Source organism: Epinephelus lanceolatus, chromosome 22 (assembly GCF_041903045.1).
Source record: "Epinephelus lanceolatus isolate andai-2023 chromosome 22, ASM4190304v1, whole genome shotgun sequence".
NCBI classification, from domain to species: domain Eukaryota; kingdom Metazoa; phylum Chordata; class Actinopteri; order Perciformes; family Serranidae; genus Epinephelus; species Epinephelus lanceolatus.
The window spans coordinates 15,810,692-15,835,483 of record NC_135755.1 but is presented as its reverse complement, the minus strand read 5'-3'; the positions used below and the strand labels follow the sequence as shown (position 1 = coordinate 15,835,483).

Below are 24,792 nucleotides of genomic sequence, written 5' to 3'. Positions count from 1 at the left end.
ACGATTCTCTGCCTCCGCCAGCTCCCCTCCTTTCATCCACCCATGCCTTCCTCTCTTCAACTAATAAACAAACAAATAGCAGCGACTGCTGGGAAAATACTAGGCGTTGTCAGCCAGAGGGGCATTAAACATTTATTTAGCGGTGGTGAATCAGACAGGGAGGTCTTCTCCAGTTTGTCCTGTAGAAGCATGAAGGCCCTCTGTGACAAATTGATGCACTCAGTAACCCACTGAGGACACACACAAAAACACTGTTCTTCGTCAATACACCATCACTCACACACCCTGCAGACGGAGGTCTTTCCTGTCTTTTATGATGTAATGTCCAACGTAGCACAGTTTCACAACACAAGACAGGGGCATGATAAAGATCCTGCATGTGGACTTGATGACCTAGGATGCATCAGACTGATTAACAGAGCTTTTGATTGTATTGCGCATACTGAACTGTAGATGCTAAAAGATTTTCATTACCTTTCAACACTTTCATGACGGCGAAGGGACTGCAACTGCTGCTAAAGACCATGTGACATGGTTAAAAGCTCCCAAGTAAGCTAATGAATCAAACTTAAGCCCAGTTCAGAGCAAAGATTTGCGACAAGATGAGTTGAAACATGCAACTGCTTGCAACGCACCGTTCTGGAACGTTCTAAAAACCTGCTGGTTCACGCCAATGCAACTAGATGAGATGGTGTATCATCTCTATGCAACAACTCTCTGTACTTCTGTTCTGATTCACAGCTTTTCAGGTTTATTTTGTGGCTGAATATGATTTATAGCTTCTTAAGATATGAATGAGGATAGTCATAGTGAGATACTGGCTCCAGCTGCATTTGTAGTAGTGATGAAACGGCGAAAATGAACAAAATGAGCATCACATGGACTGTATTCATAATAAATATGCCACAGTAATATAAGAAACCAGCACCAGTTAATCAGTCCAGAGAGAATGCTGCAAAAACCTTTGGTCCTGGCATTCATGTGGATGCCACTTGACACACACGAGCCACCCAAACACCATTGCAGACCAGGTACACTCCCTCATGGCAATGGCACTCCCAGATGGCAGTGCCCCCCCAGCAGGGCAATGCACTATGCCACACCGCAAAAACTGCTCAGGAATGGCCAAAGGAACGTGACAAAGAGCTCAAGATGTCAACCTGGCCTCCAAATTTCCAAGACCCCAATCTGATCAAGCATTCGTTGGACATGCCTTACCCCACCCCACAACCCACAGGACTCAAAGGATCCCCACTAACACCCTGGTTCCAGACACCACAAGACACCCCCAGAGGTCCTGAGTCCATGCCTCGACAGGTTAAAGACCCCACTGTGGATCAGACTTGGCTCTGACCTGTTGAGGCATGGACACAGGACCATGCCAGCAGGGATTGCCGATGCTATGATGAGATGTACTTGGTCTGTAACAATGTGTGGGTGGATGGAGTGCATTAAGTGGCATCCACATGAATATCAGGACCAAAGGTTTCCCAGAAGAACATTACATTGTAAGAAGACGATCAATGTTAATCACTTCACCTGCCAGTGGTTTCAATGTTGTCACTTGTTGTATTGTTGTATCAGGTGCTAAAAAGATGTCGAGCAGAAATGGGATACTCAAGATGTATTGTCGGAATATTCACGACGTCCTCATCATGTTCTCGAAAGACATAAATGCATAATTCGTGATGTCATCAGTATGTTTGCGAAGGGAGTTTCTGAAGCTTGGTTTCCTCATAATTTTCCTAGCAGTTTCATGCTAAAAGGAAAAAAAATCCCCAAATTCAGCTGAAGGGTTTGGCTGAGACACCTGTTAGTAAAGCAAACACACCCAACCAATACTGTACATGCCTAAACTCCTCTTCACTGGAACTACAGCAGGTAAAGTTAGAAGAAGTGAAACTGGTGTGTTGCAAGGAAAAATGTGTCGACACATGTTTTTCAAGAGAAGTCATGTGTTGTCCTAGTTTTTTCTTTTGTACATTTTGTATCCAGCAACCATTAGAGGAACTGCAACTTGATGCACTTCCACATCGGCTTCAACGTTCACTTGTGGTGGCTGCGGCTTGGTCCAGATGTTATTGATGGTGCAGTTAAAACGGGGGGGGGGGGGGGGGGGTCTGTGTGCATCTTTCTGTTTTATTGATCATGATGTATAACTGGAAGGCTGCTCCTCTGATGTGACATTCTCCAGAATGATATGCTGTTTTACAAACAGTTCCCAAGGCACATTACCAGACAAGGACATACAGACAGGGTATCGACTTTCAGACATGCAGAGTAGCAGACCTTGCACAAACAGCATCTGGTAATACTTTTTTTTACAGTTTGTTTAATCCTTAGTAGGTGTCAGAAGGGTGGGGCTGCAGTCAGGAAGTTTAAACAACCACAGGAAAGCTTTTCAAAGTCAGTTGAGTAATAACGACTTAACACTTTAACTGAACACGAGCCTCTGAGGCAACAAGCTAGAGACAAACTTTACTTAGAGCTGCTTTAAAGTTTATAGTCCGAATGACTCCAACCTGCAAAACTACTCCATGCCACAAAAGTTTAATTGACATATTGTTATGATCACACTTGGATCTTGTCAGGTGAAGATTTGAGAGTTGGAAATCACAACTATATTTAAATACATATTGTGGTTAACCATCTAAACCACCCAGGGTGACTGCTGAAGTATTGACAATAAACAATTCAGTACATAGAAACGAGAGCAAGAGAGAGTCGCTCATATCCACAAATATTGATTGAGCTTTCCTAGGCCATGGGAATAACACTGGAATCCTTAATTAAGGTGTTGTTCACCTTTAAAGGCTCTTTAAATGTCACCGTGTGCTCTAGGATACTTTGATGGACACTTTTCACAGTTCACAGATCACAATCGATTAATCAAGAAAATTATTGTCAGATATAAAAATAAAACAAATACAAATTGTTATTTGCAACCTCAGTCCAACACACGCTGTTCCAGAAATACTCACTATATTAGAAAATGTGTATTGATCCACTACTGAAAATAGTCCCCAACAAATGCACTATTAAATACACTACTCCCGTTTCAGTAACGTTTTCGTTAAAAACTACAGTGCCCAGCTAGTTTAGGATCGTCAACTGTAGTTTGGTGTGTGGTGCAGGGACTTTTAATAGGTGATTGATTTCTGTTAGTATGCTTATCATATTTTCACGTTTTCTAAAGGAGACTACAAGGAAAGGTGACCTATATAATATGATTCATACATTGATATGAACTTCATGCATGCTTAAACTATTGTGTCCTCATATGAGGATATTATGTTTTGGGCTTACTTAACCTTATACGTCATTCTACTTAAGATAGACCTGTTGTCCTCGTCCGTGGACACTCTTTTGTGCCATCTAGTGGTAGTAAGACCACAATACATTAATCCATGTTAAAACAAGATGGCCGCTTTCTCTGCCAAGTCAGTCTGCAGCCAATCCCGAAGCAAAAGTGGACAAGGTCCAAAACCTGATCACATTTTAGAGTTGAAACTTGTTTATTTATGATAGATAACGTTTCTAGTTTAAAATGCGCCACAGAAGTATTTGTTTGCAGACATTGCAAACTTTTCATCAGCTTGATAAAGGACATTGGGACTTCGTTATCGTCTCCTTTGAGGACAGTAGGGCTTTATTGTTGTCTCGTTTGAGTGTATTGGGGCTTTATTTGTTTATTTATTTATTATCATTGATTATCATTTTGTTTTTTATACTTCAAGTGCTACTAATCTCAAATAGCTCGGAAAAATTGAAAATGCATACCAAACAAAAGTTAGGGTCTCCGGAGGAGATACTTACTTGGTCTAATATAAAACATACCATTTGAAGACGTCACCTTGGGCTCTGGGAAATTACATGAGGCATGTTTCACTACGTTCTGCCATTTTATTTACAAATGATTTATTAATTAATCAAGAAAATAATGGGCAGATTAATCAGTAATCAAAGCTCCTACATACACTGGTTCTGTTGGAGGAAGTGCTCACCAGATTACAGAATGTGTATTCATCCACCACATAAAATAGTCCCCAACAAATGCACTATTTACTCCTGTTTTAGTAAAGTTTGCTAAAAAACTACAGTGCCCAGCTAGTTAAGGATACTACTAAGTATTTTTAAAAACTGAAACTATATATTTGTTTTAAAAATGTATGCCCTAAATAGGAAAGAGAGCCATAAAGACACCGGGGAGGTCAGAAACTATTGAGAGACTGAGTTCTTGTTCTTTTAACGATCAGTCGATTGACAAAAAATTGGTAAGTATTAGGAATGTTTCAAGCAAAAAAGCCAAACATTTGCTAGTTTCATAATACTTAAATGTGAGAATTTGATGATTTTCTTTGCCGTACATGATGATAAACTGAGCTAAGCTTTGGATTTTTGGACTGTTTCAGATAACCATTTGATGATGTCCCCTTGGCCTCTGTGTATACAGTGCATGTTTCAGTATTTTCTGACTTCTATTGACAAAATAATGAACACCCAACCAATCGAAAATGACCATGATTGTTAGTTGCAGCCCTAGTTGATGTTGGTCTTTTCATAGGATTTGTTGACAATGTAAAAAATAAAGAATAACACCATCTGTATCCTTTAATGATGCCTCGTTTGAAATGTTTCTATATCGAAAGCTGAAACAATTAATTATTTCGATGATTGATTTGCTGCTTTTCTTTTAGCTTATTATCATAGTGAAAAATCCTGACGATTAATTGAGAAAATACTTGGCAGATTTATTGACAATTAATCAGTCAAACAGTATATCCTTTTTCTCGTTTACCTACTTATATCTGTTAGAAAATAACTGGTACTTTAAATACAGTGCAGTTGATCAAAATGCCGTGAATTGAAAAGAGAAACAGAAAGACTGTTAAGAAAGGTAGAAACAGAGCAGGTGCAGCTTCATTAATTAATGTATTTACAACAAATCTGTCAAAACAACTTTTTGACATTCACTGGATGAATACATGAAGTGTTTACACAGCCAGAACCCTTGTATTAGTATAAAAACCAGTTTCGGGTCCTAGAGATTTAAATCCTATTGGGAATTAATCAAAATCCTGGCTTAGCTCGACTCCCTGAAAGACAAATTGGTTGGTTGTTTTTTTCCCCATTATATATTGCAGCCTATAATTATATCCCAGCTGCTGCGGTGTAGAAGCAGGTTTGTAATTATTTGTGCAAGAAACACGATGCTGTGCTCCCATATTTCCATTCTTATCTGTACAATCAAAAGCCTTAGTGTTTCCTAGTGGCTGCACTGCCCCTTGCCGTCGCACCCTGGTGTGTTTTCCTTTGAGTCCCTCTTGTCTGGTCTGTTGTCCAGATTGATAATAATGTGTAGTGACTGTCGAGGTGTAGTGACAGGCTGTCGGGGAGACGGCCCAGAGAAGTGAGAACTGGACCGGAGAGGAAGCGTTTGTGGCAGGCGGACTGTTGTGACCTTTACAATGTGATTCCTCTCGTCAGCTGTGGTGACAAGTGCTGTAACTGTGTGGCAGTCGGGACTTGAGCTGTTTTGTTTTGTTTTTTTAAACAATTGGCTGATTGTCTCATCCAGGGGGATTTTTTTTTTTTACAGTAGTTGAGTTAAGAGTGCAGGGGTCACGGCCGAGGTGCTGTGGTAATTTTCCCATAAGAGAAGTGTCAGAAAATTAATAAAAACAGCAGCTATGGACCATGGATGTCTCGTATTTCCATTCCCTTTTCATTTTTGTACAAATCACTCTTGAATGGTTTTTGTGCAGCTAATAGTGCTTCTGCTGTCGGCTGTGTTAAGAAGATGTTGTACAACTAATATTCAGCATTGTGCTTTAATGGAAGGCTTGTGTTTCAGCCGAGTACAGCTGTAGTAATGCAGAAGTCCCACTGGTGCCCGTATCCATTTACTGAGCAACAATGAAGTACAGCTTGGATATTTACTGTAAGTTCTCAAGGGGAATTTAGACTTTGTTGTATCATGGAAGTAGAAATCCACTGAGCAGTTGATTAAGAGTTTCGTGCTACTATGCTAGGGTGGCAAAATTCTGGGAATATTTAAGGTGGGAACTTTACAAGGGTATTGTTGGACAAAACCCCTAAATTTCTGTTTTATTACCATTATTTGCTCAGGCTGTTTATAGCTTGTCATATGCAGTTAGAAACAGAGCATAAACAGATGAAATTGTAAACCCTTTTAATGGAAAAAAAAAAAACTTAGCGGTTAAATTGAGTTGGGTGCCATTTAAAAAAAAAAAATGCGATACCAGTACCCATACCCTTACTCTAAAAGTGATATCGATACCAATACATTGCTTTATTTGGCACCTTTTTTTTCTACTCTATTTGATAACCATCATATGAACAGAAGCATTTAGCTGCATGAAATGCCGCCAGACACCACAGGTGTAGTGTAGTACAATAGCTGTGTCTACAGCCTTTGAAGGATGCGGCCTTCACGGTCTATGTTGGCCACGTCCTTTGAAGACCGCATCAGCCAAACTGAACCTAGCATCCAGCTGTGCTTGACGAAAGAAGGAGTAAGCTGGTAAGGTAGTTAGCCCTGAATTATGGACCCAAAGATTGTTACTATATATATTCTTTTTAAATTTGATACTACTAGAGGAGATGATTCGCCGCCATGAGACACGCATTAAGGCTGCATTTCTCGGCCGCCTTTGTTGTGCCAATGTGACGTAATCAGTCTTCAAATGCCCCTGAATTGAGACACAGCTACTGTACTTTAGGACGTTTTGCTGGCTTCTTTGTACCCTGAACTCCCAACTCTGTCACCATCACCACACCACAGGCTGTACGAGTTGTAGCAGCTGTGGTAGTTGGGCAATCACTCGTTGCGTTAAATCAAAGAACACTTGCAGTGATTGGCTGCGAGCAAAACCATACAGATAGCCATTTTTTTCTAGATCTGGGTACAAAAAGGATCACATGCAGGTGTCATTTGACCGGAAAGGTTTTGATACTATAAAGTACTGGGTTATTACCTAAAATGTATTGCTTACACCGCTCTAGAGTTAATTCATTTAAAATTGTAATTAGCATTCAAATTTTTACCCCTCGAATAAGTTCACTATCAAAAGGTAAAAATTTTATAGTTTTATAGTTTACCCCCCCAAAATTTCAGAGCTTAAATTTACTTGGAAAATTTCTAGAAATTTGCAACCCTGGGCATACTTATAACCATAGTATGCCATAAGACAATTATATTGAAAATATGGAAACAGTTTGTTTCCACAATTCTTGAGCTTAAAAGAATACTTTACCCGCAAAAAGATTATTGGTACATCAGTTACTCGGCCTGTGATACACTGAATTTCTAAAGAAAACTGTTTTTCTTCCATGTTGAATCAAGAAAAACTGAGAAAATTCTTGATGAATTGCAGCGTTTAACAGCAGCAAAACTTGGTGTATTGGTGTAGTTTAGCTGTTAAACGCACTCCCCCCGTCTACAATTCATCAAGAATTTGTGTTTACTGGAGGCATGCTGGCAAAAGTTTTCTTCATGAATTCAAGGTAACACAGGGTGAGGAATTGATATACAAATGATGATTTTATTGGTTAAGTATTCCTTTAACTTCCCATTGAAAATCTCCAGGCATTTTCCACACATTTAGGGGGCATTAACCAACCTCATGCAGAGGTTCTAACATTTCTTCAGTCTCGATCCTGTGCAGATTTGTGTCACTGCTTAACGAGCACCGTCAGTATGACATCTTATTTGAGTTTTGATTAATAACGCCCGGGCTTTCGAGGAGTTTTAAGACCCTCCAGAAGCTATAACCCACAGCTATGATGTCCGGCGGTGAAGGTCCCAGCGGTGTCATAAACATTTACTCGTCTCGTCAGCTCTGTGATTGATCACACTCTTGGAGAGAAACGGTACTGAGCAGGTACAAACCAATGATGTCCTTCTGATGTGCGCCAACTGGCAAGATTGACATCGCACAAAACGTCCTTTTAGACTCTCCGAATGACGTGTTATGGTTAAAGAGATTCATATAATCTGGACGGACATGTGCTCAGGTTTTGAGGGGAGATTTTGGCCTTTCTCTTTAAAACAATGTGAGACATGGTCTTTATTTTGAAAGGCACCAGCGCCAAAGCCACAACTTCCAGTTCATCTGTGACTCTTCCGTGACTACATGCCTATCCATCTTCCAGTCTGACTGTCCCACCCCTTCTGCCCCATCCTTTTTCCCCCCTTGTCTCCCTAATGGCTTACCTCAGGTGCTTTAGTCCCATCCCAGATCGACCCCTGGCACCCGTCCTCTCCTGCCTCCTCTCCACCTTTACTCACTGCACTCACATCCAGCAGGTGTAAGCAGAAGCTGCACTTAGCTGCCCTTTCTATCAGAGGAGAAAAATTGATTTGTTTTTATTCATGGATTTGCCTCTCCTGGCCACTTTGATCTCGCGCGTAAAGCCTCGGGACCGAGGAGGGAGGCTCTCGGTGTTTTGTGGCTGAGTGTTACAGTGGTTGCGTCAGCAGTCGGGCCACTCCGTTTTTTAAGTGTTGGGATGGGAGCGCTGTAATAAAGATGAAAGGCGGTGAAGTAGGGTGGATTTAGAGGAAGGCCCAGGTGAGATGCGAGGGAGCTGAGGGTGGAGAGGTGTGTTTGGATCAGGGGTGCAATTTTTCTGTCCACTCTGTCTGCCTTTAATCTTTTCTCTAGAAGTTGGAGTGTGTGTGTTTGTGTATCAGCACTTCTTTTTCTCCCCACAGGCCTGCCCGGACTATTGATCTACTCTGTATAGAGCTCGGCCGATTGTTTTCTCATTGATTGTGTTGATTACGTTTCTCTATTGTTTCAGTCATCCAAATCACCTGAAATGGATTATTAAGTGGATGCAGGCTGTAAACAGAGCAGGGTTGGGAAGTGATAGTAGATAGTATCTGAACCCTGGGAAACTTGCTGAATACATTCTATAGAGACTCATAAACCACCTCATCGCGTTTGCTTCATGAATTAGTGATTTTAAGTCTAAAAAATCAGGGTTTCTACACATTCATTTATTTGTGGTGGCCCGCTAAGATACTTGCATTTGCTGCCACATGTTGATTTGCTATTTTTGGAGCTGGACCAATTATTCGGAGGATTTTTTGAACATATATATATACCATTCAGGACACTAACGGAGCAGCAGAGTGCCCAGGCGCGATGCAGGGGAAACGTATGTTTCCTAATTCATATAGAAAAAAAAATAACAGCATTTCATTTTAATATTGTCCATTATTTTTATAAGCTACTTTGCATTATAGCTGCAATGATTAGTTGATTAATCAATTACTTTTCGAGAGAAAATTCAATTTTTTAAACAACTGAATAATCATTTCAGTCATTTTCTAAAAATAAATATGTCAAACAGTTGGAAGTTTGATCATAAATGTGAGAATTTGCTGCTTTTCTTAATCATATTTGAAAGTTGTAAACTGGGTTCTGGACAATTGGTTGGACAAAAGCAAATTAAAGATGGCACTTTGAGGGGCGTTGGTGGCTTAGTGGATAGAGCAGGCCCCCAATGTACAAGGCTGTTGCCGCAGCGGCCTGGGTTCAACTCCAGCCTGTGGTCCTTTGCTGCATGTCACTCCCTCCATCTCTCTCCCCCTTTCACACTAGCCTGTCCTATCATATAAAGGCCAAAAAGCCCAAAAAAATATCTTAAAAAAAAAAAAAAGATGTCACTTTGGGTTCTTGGAAATTGTGATTAACTCTTGCTGCAGTTTTTGACATTTTATAGACTAAATGATTAATGGATGAATCAGAAAAATGATCCACAGATTAGTCCAATGAAAATAATTGGTAGTTGCAGCCCTACTTTAGATGAAACTGGCTATATTACCATGGAAACCGTGCATCCCATGACCCAGCGCTGGGTCTAAAAGTTTGCTGTCACTCGCCTCGGCAGCAACACCTCCTCTGATCTAATTAATTGATTTGAATTGATCAACTAATCCAACCACAAACTGATTGACTGATCAATGATCCGCCTCACAACTACAAACAAACTCCAGCCGTGGAAACAAAAAAAGCATGAAGACGTCCACCTGCACTGCGTTCAACAGCCCGTAATAACCTCCCAGTTTAGAGAGGGGACACAGAATGATCACAAAGGCACCTACAGCCAAACCTAGATTTAAATTCTGTGGGAAACACTGAAAAAGTTACCTGATACCAAGGTGACACCTTCATATTGCTACTGTTATTCACTGGGAACCTATAATAAAACCTATTGCTTTAAAGATGTTTTTAAACACAGAAAAGCAGCACAAATCTTCACAGTTAAAAAGTTTGACCCTGAAAATGTTGACATTTTTATTCCTCCGTGCTGGTGATAGCCAAAGCTGGAGGCATTATGTTTTCAGGTTGTCTGCTTGTACGTACGTACAAATGTCCGTCCATCTGTCCCATTCTTGTCATGAACGCGATATCTCAAGAACACCTTAAGGGAATTTCTTCAAATTTGGCACAAACATCCACTTGGACTCAACAATGAACGACTTGGAATTTGGTGGTGAAAGGTCAAGACCACTGTGACCTAAAAAACAAAACATGTTTTTGGCCGTAACTCAATAATTCGTACACAAATTACAACAAAATTTCACACAAATGTCTAAGTCAGCTTCACTGTGACATCATAATTTTCACTTTTCTGGCCATTTTCAATGTCATAACTGAACAGAAGGGGAGACATTTGATCAGATACTGAGTTGGTGACACTCATCTTGGGTATCCGTCTTGAAAACCTTTTAGAATTTGTAGCTTCTTTGCAACAACATCCATATTTGAAGCATTGTCAGCTGTCATGGCTGCATAAGAATCTAGTAGACATGGATGTAAACAATTAAATGGTTAATTAGGTGTCTTTTGGCAAAGGCAGTACATATTTGTCCTATGTATCCCTAACCTTCTGTCTGACGTAATGTCTTCCTATTTTCCTCTATTATTTCTCCTCTTCCTGATTCTGTGCAGAGGCATTGATGAGGAAATATGGCTATAGATTTATTTATGTATTTCATTTTTTATTCATTTTCTAAATCACTTTAAACAATCAGAAATGTACAAATTTTTGTCCCTATGTTCAGATTTTTTTTGCTCTTGCAAATTCATTGGTTTTCTTCAGCTGTTACTGGTTGCATGAGCCGTGCAGTTAAATGTCCTATTGCGCGTTATCGCACAGTATTAGAAGCATAATAGGAACACTGCAGAATCAGTGTTACATTTTTCTCTCCTGTCCTCTGAATAATATAATCTTGTCCTGTAAAAGAAGTCACTTTTTCTTTTTACATTTGCAGTGTCAGATAGTTCATCTCTTTGTGTCAGCCTCTTTCATCCTCACATCTCTATTCTCCCTCTCGAATTTGTCCCTCAATTTTCATGTCTCTTTTTTTCCTTCATTGTCTGACTGCTTGCTTGTTTTTTTCTTGTCTGTATTCATCACTTTTGTGTTTGTCATTTTTCTCTATCTCCCCTCCCTGTCTCTTTCTTCTCTTTGTCAGCCTGTCTGTCTTTTCATGTTTTCCTGCATGCCATTCTTTCATATAATATGCTATCTGTATCTCTGCATTTTTCCTTTGTTTTCTCGCTACCTCTCTGAATCCCTCCCGGCGGCCCCTGCGGGTCTATTTTAGTGGTTTACTTTCTGTCTCTAAAGCCCTGGAGGTGAATTATTGAACAGACTGACCACTGGCTGCACAGCTGCTGTTTGGGTGTGTGTGTGTGTGTCTTTTCTCCAATTTCATTTCAGTTCTTTCAGTGCTTCTTGTCTGTGTCTCTGTGTTTTTGAACAATTGTCTATCTTTGTGTGTAACTTTAGTGCATTTTTACGTGTGTGAAACAGTTGGGAACTTGTAGCTGAGCCGCAAATTGTACTTACACAAGCGTTTTTTCCTCAAATTGAAGACATTCAGCATGATTTTGTACGTTTTGTGTGTGCTGACGTGTCGTGAAGTGTCGGCGTCAGTTAGAAAAAAGGACCCTTATACGAAAATAGCAAACCACTTTCAGTCCCGTCGGGGGCGTAATTGAATCTTTTTTTAACAGTTTTTCATCAGAAAAAACACAAAGTTGCACTAAAAACCTCTTCAGGTGTCACTTTTCATTTTGGTTTTGCTTTTATTTGATGCTTCACTGGAGAGTCAGAAAGTGAAGATGAAGCAGAAAGAGGATGACACATGCATGTTTTTAAGGCACAAAAATAGTTTGTTTGTCTTGTGTTTTGTTGCATAACGATGAATACAATGCGTAAGTCAAGAGCCGTAATATAAAATTGAAAAATTCACAATAGAAAATGTAATATAATATTAAAATAGGTAAAAATATATCTATAAATATGCACTAACTCTCCAGCAAGGCTCTGCTCATTCATCATCAATCAACGACAAACACCAAATATTAAAAGAAAAATGTTTTCAGAGCTTGTCATCAATCCACACCTCGTTGTGAAGATGTTTGTTTCTGCTGACTTTGAATTAAAAGTTCACCAGGAAGCTTCCCCCCACCTCTTGACAGCTTCTCATCCATTTTGCACTTTCCAGGCAGAGTTAATGTTTTTGACAGGGAATTGTATAAGTAGGGAAATAAAGAGCTCAAAAATCTGAGTAGGTGTCGGTTCCCATTGCGTGCAAAGACGCTGAGCGCCTTTTTTGGCTTACAGCTCGTTAAAGTTTAAGTTTTGTATTTTCAACCTGGTCTCTTTTTTGTGTCTTCCAAACTCACCAGATTCCATTTAAATTAACGGTAATTTTATTATCGTACACACACTTCATTTAAAATCAACAGAAACAAAATAAACCTGTCTTAGTTTGTCTAGTTTCCACTGTTCCGACAATCACCAATTTTGGTTTGGCTGAAATAAACACTGTTAAATATCGTTGCTGTCTGATGTTGACGATTTTGACTTTCTACAGTGCATAGTGTCCATAATATTCCCTAGCAACCGTTAGCGTTGGGTATCCAAATGACCAATGGAAAGATGTTTTATTACTTCATCTATTCAACACGTATCTCCATTGGGTGTCCATCAAAGCACGTAGAAAGTCAAAATCATCAAAAGTGGAGATACATGTTTTTCATCGGACAGCGATGATATGCTGACTCTATACACGCTAAAATAACTGTTTATTTTAATGGAGTCTGGTGCAACTGTTGATGGCGATTTTGGGGCTGTTTCTGGTTAAACAAAAAGGATCTTACTCTTAAACAAAATGGTCTGTCTCTGTAGGGATCCTTTCCATAATGTTGTCAAACACTGAATAACAATCTGAGCCTGTCAGTGGCGAATCAAGCACTTTTAGTGGACATAAATTGACAGTGCAAACGTTCTCCGAATGTTACAGCACTCTCAATAAATACTGGAACAATAAACAATTACATATGTGAAAAGCTTATAAAATACTAAAATATCAAAACCATTAGGAGTAACCAAAGACCATTGCGAACATGTGCATCTTACCATTTGTCTTAAAAGTGTCAAGGTAGAGGGAGCATTTGATTGAGAGTGCAAGGCTATTCCAAAGCTTTGAAGCAGCTACTGCAAAGGCACGATCTCCCTTACCCACCAGATCGACCGTGGGACAGTTAAGAGACATTGTTCTGAGGATCTAAGAGGTCTAAGAGACTTGGAGTAGGGGTAGGGGGCTATGATGTCATTCAATCTAAGTGTCCTTGTGTCTTGTCCACAGGCTGTTCAACCTGACTCTGAAAAAGCTGATCATGCTGAAGGAGCTGGATAAAGACCTCACCTCTGTGGTCATCGCTGTCAAACTGCAGGTATGTGATATCTCTACAGCCAGGCAATGAAATGGGCAGCAGTAGTGGAAGGGATAGGTTCAAAATGGTAACTGTAAAACCAGAACTGCTAAAATAGATTAAATCTCATTCACCAAACCAGACTTTTGAACATGGAAATACAATCCAATCAGAAATATAATGTTTAAATATATCTAGAAGCCAATGAAAACACCTGAATGAGTATAGAACATAGTATAGGTCAAAGTTAATGTTTGTAATGTCTGATTAAACTTTCCAGGAAATAAAAAAAAGCCTCATCAGTGACTTAGTCAGCAGCTTTAATTAAAGAACTTATTTCTTTAGCTTAAAACAGCAAAATTGTATTTAAGGACTCAAAGAATTTCCCTTACTCTAAGTAAGCCAAACCAGAAGAGCAGTAGATGTTGAAATGCTGCTGAATACACCACAAAATTAGCTTTTTTTTTCCTTCAAAGTTTCCGTTTTTGTAGGAGTCGTTCATTGTTTTGTTGAGTCAGGTTATTGGATCTGGACACACTTCCTCCTCTCTGTTTACAGCCAAAATACTTGTGTAACTCCTCCACAGCGTTGTACTCTAAATGACTTCTTGCCTTCACTTGAGAGGATCAGGAATGTTGCAGCTTTCGGGGCGTCGGTGGCTTAGTGGTAGAGCAGGCGCCCCATGTACAAGGCTGTTGCCGCAGCGGCCCGGGTTCGAGTCCAGCCTGTGGCCCTTTGCTGCATGTCTCTCCCTCTCTCTCTCTCCCTTTCACACTTAACTGTCCTGTCCATTAAAGGCAAAAAATGCCCCCAAAAAATATCTTTAAAGAAAAAAAAAAAAAAAAGGAATGTTGCAGCCTTGGTTTCTGATTATTAGAAGTCCAGTATTGAATTTGTTATCATGTGATGTCTTTGTAACAGCAGATGGAGCCAAGGTAAAGGCATAGTTCCAATTTTTTGAAGTGGGGTCGTATAAGGTACCTATCCATAGACGGGGTATAACGTATGGCAGATGTCAGTCAGTTCAAGTTCAAGTATCTTGGGGTCTTGTTCACGAGTAAGGGTAGAATGGAGCATGAGATGGATCAGTGGTTTGGCGCAGCGTCTGCGCCGCTGTGCCGGACTGTCGTGGTGAAGAGGGAGCCAAGGCAGAAGGCGTAGTTTTCGATTTACTGGTCCATCTACGTCCGAACCCTCACCTATGGTCATGAGCTCTGGGTAGTGACCGAAAGAATGAGATCGCGGATACAAGCGATGGAAATGAGTTTCCTCCGTGGGGTGGCTGGACTCAACCTTAGAGATAGGGTGAGGAGCTTGGACATCCGGAGGGAGCTGCTGCTCCTTCACGCTGAAAGGGGTCAGTTGAGGTGGTTTGGGCATCTGATCAGGATGCCTCCTGGTCGCCTCCCACTGGTAGGAGGCCCCAGGGCAGACTCAGAACATGCCGGAGGGATTGTATATCTAGTCTGGCCTGGGAACGCCTTGGGGTCCCTCATGAGGAGCTGGAAAGCGTCGCTGGGGAGAGGGACGTCTGCCCCTGCGACCCGGCTTTGGATAAATGGATGGATGGAGATGTCAGTCGGCATGCCACCAGTTTGGAAAAGCAGGCTGGAGTCCAACCAAATATTCTCACTCACTCAGACAGCTCCTTCTGCTTCAGCTTCCTATCTATGCTCTTGTCAAAGCCACCAGACTCCAATGACAAAAACGGTGATTTTAGCTTGCTGAACACAGGAGTCACTGATCTACCACTGCCTCAATCAGTCAGTTTGTGTTACTCTGTGACTTAAGTGAATCCAAACTAACTAATCGATCAAGGCAGTGGTAGACCAGAAACACCTGTGTTCAGTGATGTTTAAGTGCTGTTTTCTCAATGGAGTCTGGCTTTGAAGAGAGCGATGTCACAACTTCTGTTCCCCGTCAGAAATCGCTGTCTGACGGCAAGGTAAAGCAGTGAAAATATTCTAAATATAGCGTGCACTTACACTGATAAGGATTTTGGCTAAAACACATTTTGCTGCTGACCTTTTTACAGCAGGAAATTGCTTAGCTTCTGTGTTGGTATTTTAGTCTGCTTCTCCAAACTGGGGTCGTACTGACTGACATCTACTGTAGGTAATATACTGACTATGGATAAGTGTCTCATACAACCCATCTTTAAATGATCTGAACCATCCCTTTGACATGAATAACCTTAAAAAATATGGTGTTTTTTTGTTGGATTTATTATGTTGTCATTCCACAAATACAGTTAGGATGCAGAAATTAAGAGTGTATCAGCTCACTTCATCCATATTTAGTGTATTCATCTGTATTTCTTCACCTCCCCTGCTCTGTTGCACTTTTCGTGCACTCCACGTCGTCTCCATCTTGTCCATAATTGAAGAAAAACAACAGATTCCTTGTAGTTTTCAACACAATCCAATTTAAGATGTCTAAATTCCCTTTTAATGCTGTGGCTCCACTCCCAGTTTCTGCTCCTTGGCTTGTTTTCACTCTTCGCCATCTCCATCTTGTTTTCTATCTAAGTAAACCAATAAATTCTCTGCTGTTTCTGGCAAATAATACAATCTAAGTGGTTTTAATTCTTTTTCCTCGCTGCTGCTGCCACCACTTGCTCAATCTTCCCTCCCGGCTCCCTCCTATCCGTCAGTTTCCTCGTCTTCACCTCCCTCTGTCTCAACCTCCTTTCCGTCCTACGCTTCTCTTCTCTGCATGTGGTTGATGAGGGTTTGTTGTTTCAACTCTGCTGGAGTTAGCCGGGGCATGCTAACAATAATCTCCTCATCTTTCCCCTGCTCTCATGACGTTCTCTCTTTTGTCTTTTCTCTTTCTCTCTCTCTCTCCTCTTCCTGTCGCCTACTCAGGGCTCCAAGCGGATCCTGCGCTCCAACGAGATCCTGCTGTCCTCAGCGGGGCTGACAGAGACCGACCTGCAGCTCACCTTCTCCCTGCAGGTAAAGACGAAAGTTCAGAGAGGTCAGGTACCTGTCTGTCAAAAGATAACAAAAACTTTATCATGCCTTTTTTTTTTACCCAACAGACATTGCCAAACATAACTTCAATAAAGGTGGAAATGTCACAACAGATAAATGATGCAAAGTTAAGAGATGTCAAGCTGAACTATTTTAAATTGTTGGGGGCAGGTGTTGTTTTTTTTTCTCCAAAATCAAGTCTTCTGAGCAAAGAATGCATGCCAATTTAATCACTATTGTTTTCTGACAAAAAATAATAAAATACATAATAGGGAGACACCGATTGTGAAATTCTAGGCTGATACCAATGTTTAAAATAACTTAGCAACTTAGCTCTCCTTCTGCTGATTTCAACACAGATTTGTTGCTCACAATGTAGCATTGTTTGGGGGGGCAGTAGCTCAGTCCATAGGGACTTGGGGTGGGAACCGGAGGGTCGTCAGGATAAGTCCCCGACTCAAGTGCCCTTGAGCAAGGCAACGAATCCCCAACTCGAAGGGCGCTCGGGTGGCCCCGACAGCTCTCCATGTAATGCACGTATAGGTCCTGTGTGTGTGTATTTCAGGCCTGTGTGTATATGATGACTGAGAGAAAAAATTGAATTTCCCCTCAGGGATTCATAAAGTATATCTTCTTCTTCTCTTCTTCTTCTGAAACAATATAGTGTGTCCTCTGATGGGTCAATAATGATTTTACTGCATCCTTTTGTCCCGAAGGCGTACAGGGAAAGATATATGCTCATCCCAAAAACATTTTCTATCACCCACATGATGGTGGAAAGCTGTTAGCCCGGAGCAAAACCAATGCGATACAACAGTAAAACATCAGCCACTGCCATCGGCGAATATCATCTTATTGCCAGTAAGCCAATGGGAGTCAACAATATGAATATTGGCGGATACAGATACATAAACAACTTGATGAACAGAAGTCAAATAAAACACAAGTCTTGTTTTTCACAAAAATGTCCTTGTTATTACAGTAGCTTAGTTTTAATCTTCTCATGTAGTGCTCAGCACCATCTTTAAGCTAAAACTAACCACTTGTTTTTTGGAATATGTCCTTTTAGATTTTATTTTAACAAAAAAAGAAGAAGAAGAGTAAAGAACCATGCTAGCAGCTCAGGGACAGGGGCTTTACTAGCATGCCAACATGCTGATATTAAGCAGGTATAATATTTACAATGTGTATCATCTTCTTAACATGTTAGCATTTGCTAATTAGCACTAAAAACCACTGAAGCTGATAGGAATGTCATTAGGTCTGAGGAAAAGCTGTAGGCTTGAAACGTCACTCTGCATTAAAATCCCTCTAAACGGGAGCTGCTTGGTGTGGAGGCTTATTTGTTTTCTACTTTGCCAGACGTTTCTTTGGTCCAGCATCCACTCCATTGGACATTGGGATGTGCGTGTCTTTTGTACTGTTTTCAGTGTCATTCGTTTAGTAAAATGTTGGTGCAATTTATCACAAAAGAACAAATTGAATTGTCACAAGCCGCCACAAATGAATTTTGGGCCATAATAATGAAACGGAAATGCCACGAGGCCCTGGAGGGCCTGTTTTCCAATTAGGTAAAAGGAACGCAAATGAGTTTTTCATAATATGTTTCAGTAATGAAATTTTTAGCTTGACCCTGTAATGATGTATTTAAAGAGGCCCTGCTTTGCTCATTTTTCAGGGTCATTCTTGTTGTAGTAGAAACCCAAAACCCATGTTTACATGCTTTAATTGTTTAAAAACAACAACAAAAAACACTGTATTTTACTCATTTTAGTTTCCTCATACTTTCTGTGCTGGAACAGATGTATTCACCCTGTGATTGATCAGCGTTTCTGGGTCTCACGCATCTTGACGTCTTTGTCATTGCAGCCAGGGAATAACTGTAACAGAGTATAGCGATACTTTCTGCAGTGAAAAATCACCAAAAAAACCTTCTTAATACAACCATACATGGTCCAGCAGGAATATGATGTGAAATTTGTGATGCGTGAGAAATTAACAACATTGGCAACCAAGATTGATTTCCACATGTTAGCATGTAGCTACATGTAGCAGTATAGTGGCAGTTTGGGAATGAATGTGTTTAGCAGCACATTTTCTCATTACAAATCAACAGTTAAGGCTTCTAAACAACCGGTAATGCACCAGCAGGATTATAATCCAAATTTAGGGAGAAATTAACAACCTCAAGAACCAGTATTATATATTTCCCTGATGTTAGCAAATAGCTACATGTAGCAGTGTGCTGGCCAGTGTTGTGGCACTTTTTCATTGAAAAAAAACCCCAACACAATAAATACTTTTAAACAAAACTGGAAATGTTTCAGCAGTAATAAGATCCGAAATTGGGGAGAAATTGACAATATCAGCAACCAAAATTATATAATTTCATCATGTTAGCATGTAGCTACAAGTAGCATTGTGCTGGCTGCCAGGGAATAACTGTATAGCAGCACTTTCCTCCGATAAGATCAACAATAAAAGCTTCTAAACGCAACACAACATGTTTGGGGGCAATATGTTATGAGATTAGGAAGAAATTTAAAACACCAACAACCAAGATTACAACTTTCCCTGACATTAGCACGTAGCTACATGTAGCAGTATAGTGGCAATGTGGGAATGATTGTTTGTAGCGGCACTCTTTCTTGTTACAAATCAATAATGAAAGCTTCTAAACAACCAGTAATGCACCAATGGGAATATAATCCAAAATCAGGGAGAAATTAACAACAAAAAAACTACAATAAATGCTCTTAAACACAACTGGAAATGTTCCAACAGGAATATGATCTGAAATTGGGAAGAAATTAACAACATTGACAACCAAAATTATATATTTCTATGATGTTAGCATGTAGCTACATGTAGCAGTGTACAGGCTGCCAAGAAATAACTGTATAGCAGCAATCTATTCTGATAAAATCAACAATAAAAGCTTCTAAACTCAACTGGACATGTTCTGGTAGGAATATGTTCTGAAATTAGGAAGAAATTTAAAACACTGACAGCCAAGATTACATGTTTCCCCGACGTTAGCTTGTAGCTTCATGTAGCAGTGTAGGCTATAGAGTGCCTGAGACAGATGACCATATAAAGAAATCTGTCACGAATTGATGTCAGCTTGTCTTGGAAGTAGAAAAAAAAAATTGAAAGAGCATTCAGAATGGTTTGAAGCCAAAGGTTTTTGCTCATAAGGAATATTTTATGCATGTTTACTTCATTAGTAGAAACTTTCCGTGTTTAATATACATTTCCAACATTGTAACATTTAAATGTATATGGCAGAAAATATGCAAAGCAAAATAGTACCCCTTTTAATTTTCCAACTTTGTGTTTCTACAGTCTTGATCCATAAACATGAAGGATGTTTATTTTGGTTGCAGAGGTGCAGAGATTAAACTGTGCATGTAATAAACATCAGACCCAGACATGCATCAACACTCGTACAGCGTTTTACGTTCAGTACCTCTGTGCTTTCAGGCCGAGCACGGTTAATGTAATTCCCAGCAGGGTTTCTTCTGCTCTAAATCATTCTTTCCAATTTCGATGTTTCTAAATGCTGCTAAAAGGTCAGGGAGTTCTTCTCTCTGGATCTTAGCGAGTGCAGTGAGCCAGACATTATACATTATACATTTAACTTGCTACAGCAGTGGCACTGTGGAGAGGAAGCCTATTAAAACCGAGCAGCAGAGTGATTTCATGGCTTTGAACATTGTTACAGGAGTCGGTTTTTGTTCCATTTATAGTGCAGCCGGTGAGATTCTTAATGAAGGGTTATGTCATAGCAAGGATGTGACAAAGTGGCTCGACACTTCAGGACGCCAAAGACAGGTCAGCGGGTGTGAGTGCTTTATGCAACGATTGGCCTGATTATCATGACCTGGGAAACACAAATGTCATCGCTATATCAGTTTGCATCTGAACCCGTTTAGCAAGTCACCCACCTGTCAGCTGTTCTGTGCATATGTTTGCTCATGTGTGTATTTTGTGCCCACAGTACCCACACTTCCTGAAGAGGGACGCCAACAAGCTTCAGATCATGCTGCAGCGTCGGAAGCGATACAAGAACCGAACCATCCTGGGCTACAAGACCCTGGCTCTGGGACTCATCAACATGGCCGAGGTATCACAACTCGATTCAGCTCTTACGTGATGTTACACTGAAATCCAACATGGAGGTTTGAAAGAAAATGTCCTTACTGAACCTCTCACTGTTCAGTGCCTTCCAGAAGTCTTTCCCCGTTCCCTTCTTATTTACTTAAGTTTCAGATGGTATCACTTCTTTCCCCCAGAATGCCTTCAAAGCTTTACACCCTAAAGAAATACCACTGATATTGGTATTAACTAGGGCTGCCCCCGACTAAGAATTCTCCCAGTCGACCCATAGTCACCATTTAAGGCCATTAGTCGACTAGGCACCTGCATGTTTACGATATTAATTTAATCATTAAATGATATATTTTGGGCGGGGCAACACAATGGTTTGAGTTGAAGGTGTGAGAAAGAATAGTTTCAGTAACATTGTTAACACTGTGCTACATTACAGAGAAATACAAAACCGTACTAATGAACCTTCATTAATATAGGCCTATATTTTATCTACAAGTGCACGTCACACACTGAGCGAGCCGCCTGTTAATGACGCTGTGGGCTAATGGGCATGTAGCTACTTCCATGTTTCAGATGATACATCATGTTTGTAGTTGACCAATGAAGATGAGTTTACATATCACCTTGGGTTCGTCCTTCACCTTCTCAAAATGATCCCACACTTTGGATTTCCTGCCCGACATGTTATTAACTAGCCTGTGGAATAACCGCAGGTACCAGCCCTGGAAATTAGCCTGACCATTTCCTGTGTCTGTCCTTTCAAATTAAATTCCCATATGGTCCAGTCATATAGGTTTTGATTTATTTTGACAAGGTGCAGCTCCTAATAGAGTTTCACATTTGTTTGTTTATCTTGCGACTAAGCGACCAATGAAATCGTGCTTTCTAATAACCTTTCTCATCGACTAACAGTTGGTCAGCTATTTCTTTTGTGGTGACATGCCTATTGAGGATTAGCGACACATTATTTCAGTTTTAAATTTGACTTAACTGTCCTCATTTCAAGAGGATCCACTTTACCATAAAGCGGAATTGCAGCTGCAAACAAAACTTTGGATTTAATCTGACACAAGATACTGCTATTGTTTCATTTGGTTAAAATCTATAACAAGAAAAACAACCAACAGGCAGTTCATTTGCACCCTGTTGCAGGATAGGTGGAGAAATGGCTCCTCTTTAAAGCTGCTCAGTACATTTTTGTGCATTTTCAGCTCCTCCACAGCAGCAGATGGAGGTTAAGCTGCGTGTTTGAAGGCTGCGAGGTGTTGAGTCAGCAGAGTCTCGTCCTCTTCAGCGACATAAGCGTCCCAGCTGATCTGAGCTGTTGACCCAACAAACAACCGGTCACAGGCTCATTTCCCTAAACATGCAACCTCTGCCTACTGCTCCAGTCCACTCTCTGTTTAACTTTGTTTCACTGTCGTCACAAAGTGATTTGTAACCTAATATCAACCAGAATGTAAATCTATTCTTCCATATTCCTCTGTAATCATTCGGAAACTTTTATTCGCAGCGGCGCCTTTCAAAACTTCTTCAGTGCTAACCTTCATTTAACCTTCATCCAAACTCAATTCAAGCGAGTGCACTTTTAAAATCCACCTCGGATTTCTCGATCTTTGTCCTGGCGTTCTCTTCTCGGCCACCATAAACGTCGCCATAAATCAAACTCCCAATTAAATTTTAGCCTCTTCTGCCAAAAGCTCCTCACAACCCTCCGTCTCTCACAAAATGAAACCTTTATAAAAGCCGTGTGATTTATGGTGTGTGTGTGCGCGCACATGTGGATGGTCCTTGGACTTTATGAATGTCTGGTGGCTTTCGTAGTGAAGTCGGGTTTATTTACAGTGTAAAACACCTTGAACAAACCGGCTCGCCGTAAAATAGACAGAAAAGGACATAAATACAGACTCAATGAAGAAGGAGGTTTTGTCTCGGGGATGTTTACACTCTCGACAGTCAGCTGAGGCTTTTATCAAGAGGAAATTACAACACAAACAACAGTACAATGAGCTGATAGAGCGCATGAATAAAGAAACCCTTCTTGTGAATTCCACCTCTGCACAGAAAAGGCTTTTTTATCTAAAATAATGTGTTGCTCCAGTCTTTCATGGTGCCTGCTGGCTATCTGTGGCTGCCTCTGCATTTAAAACAACTTTAAATTTTATTCATGAAGCTCTTTCAGCAGACAGGTTGTGCTTCGCAGAGGGCAAAGGACACAAATGCAGACTCTTACGCATGATAGGTTCAAACTCATTTCCTTCACAGGCACAGTAAAAGTCTGAACTCTGCCCAGCGCTGTGTGTGTGTGTGTCAGAAAAATAATATGCGGTAGGGGACACACTCAGGTTTCCAGTTCAAACGTTCCTATCAGAAGTCACAAAGACATGCCATTTTGATGGTGCTGCTTTAATACGACGTGCAGTTTCCACTGACCCGGCAGGTATTGAGAGGATGAACCGCTGAACCTGCTTGAAAATAAAAAATGCTTTGCTTCTGAACTTGAGGTCTTACTTGAGTTTTCAAAATGAAAACCACGGGAATACAGTCTTCTGCCCTCTTACAGCATTTACGTATTACTCAGTGACCCAGGTTATATCAACACTGTAAAGCACAGCTACAAATGGTAACCTCAGATTTTTAAATTTGCTCTGATTTCCCATAATGCTCTTGAGTCAGTTGCTTTCAGACATCATGTTTATCTGCAGTCATAGTATAAACCATGATTTATATTGTTTTAAGGTTAAAGCGGCAACAAACGATTATTTTTCTTTTTTGTAATTTCCTTCATTATTGATTTTTCAAACAAACAACCAATAAAACACAGCACAAGTCGAAAAATCACAGCTAACTACAACAAGACAGGACAAAGGGAGCAAGGTCAGAGGGAAAACAACAGAGAAAGAGCATTATGCATAAATATGTGGATGCATGTAAAAATATATACGTGCATGATATATACTCTACATGGTACATCTCATGAATATCAAATTGTATGTCAGATTATGTACACTAATTAACACCTTAGATTATAAGACAGGGTGCAACTCATCAGTACGTCAGGTTACAGCAGTGTAAGGGCACAAACGTTTATTTTTATCATGAATTAATCTGCTGACTTTTCTTGATTAATCGTGTAAGTCTATGACACATCATAAACTTACGGAAGCGCATCGCATTCACTGAAAAAAAATTGACACTTCATCTTGTAATTATGAGATCCTGATGTCGTACTACAATAAGGCCTTTTGCTGATCCTTTAATAATATTAACGTTAGCTGAATTGTAAAGTGAGTCAACAGCAACATTTTAGTTTAGTTTAGTTTAGCATGTTTATTTCGGTCATCAGTTTGGGTAACTGGGTTGGGTAACTCAAAATCTACACAGTAGAAAACATAAATACTGTAGATACATTTGAGTAAAAAAAAGAAGAGAAAAAATGGAATAAACAAATAAGTTTCGTATTCAAATTCAACACAAATTTCATTCGTTATGAACAGATCTTGACCGAAAAGGGTGTAGGCTGAAGCATAGCTTATTACGCCTCCCCTTTTACAAAAACAAATTAGTTTACACTCGTGTTCACTCCGCTACTTCATCCAAAACAACAAACAAACAAAATACAAAAACATTTAACAAAGGTATTGGCACATTATTCGGCTCCTTTACAACTCACAAGGTTCACTGACAAAACAACTGTCTTATACTAAATAAGTTTTCCAAACATATACAACATGCTAGTGTTTTTAGCACAAGCCTATGGCATTTTACATTGTATAAATTAGCCTAGCAGCTAGCGACCTTTTCCTCTTCTTATGTAAAACCAGGGACAACAGCAACATTAAACAAAGGTAACGGCACACAATTTTGCTCCGTCACAACTCTCAACGTTCACCGACAAAACAACTGCCATACTAAACATGTATTGCAAACAAATATAAGAT

The 24,792-nt window shown here is 40.2% G+C and overlaps 1 protein-coding gene across 1 annotated transcript in view; it reads left to right on the top strand.

Moving 5' to 3' along the window:
• The window catches only part of pacs1b (phosphofurin acidic cluster sorting protein 1b), a 99,432-nt gene that overhangs the window by 42,689 nt on the left and 31,951 nt on the right, over nt 1–24,792 (top strand). The window contains exons 2-4 of the mRNA XM_033609765.2: nt 13,697–13,784; nt 16,631–16,720; nt 20,739–20,864. Of these exons, the coding sequence (XP_033465656.1) occupies nt 13,697–13,784; nt 16,631–16,720; nt 20,739–20,864 (304 nt within the window). The remainder of the gene's footprint in view (nt 1–13,696; nt 13,785–16,630; nt 16,721–20,738; nt 20,865–24,792) is intronic.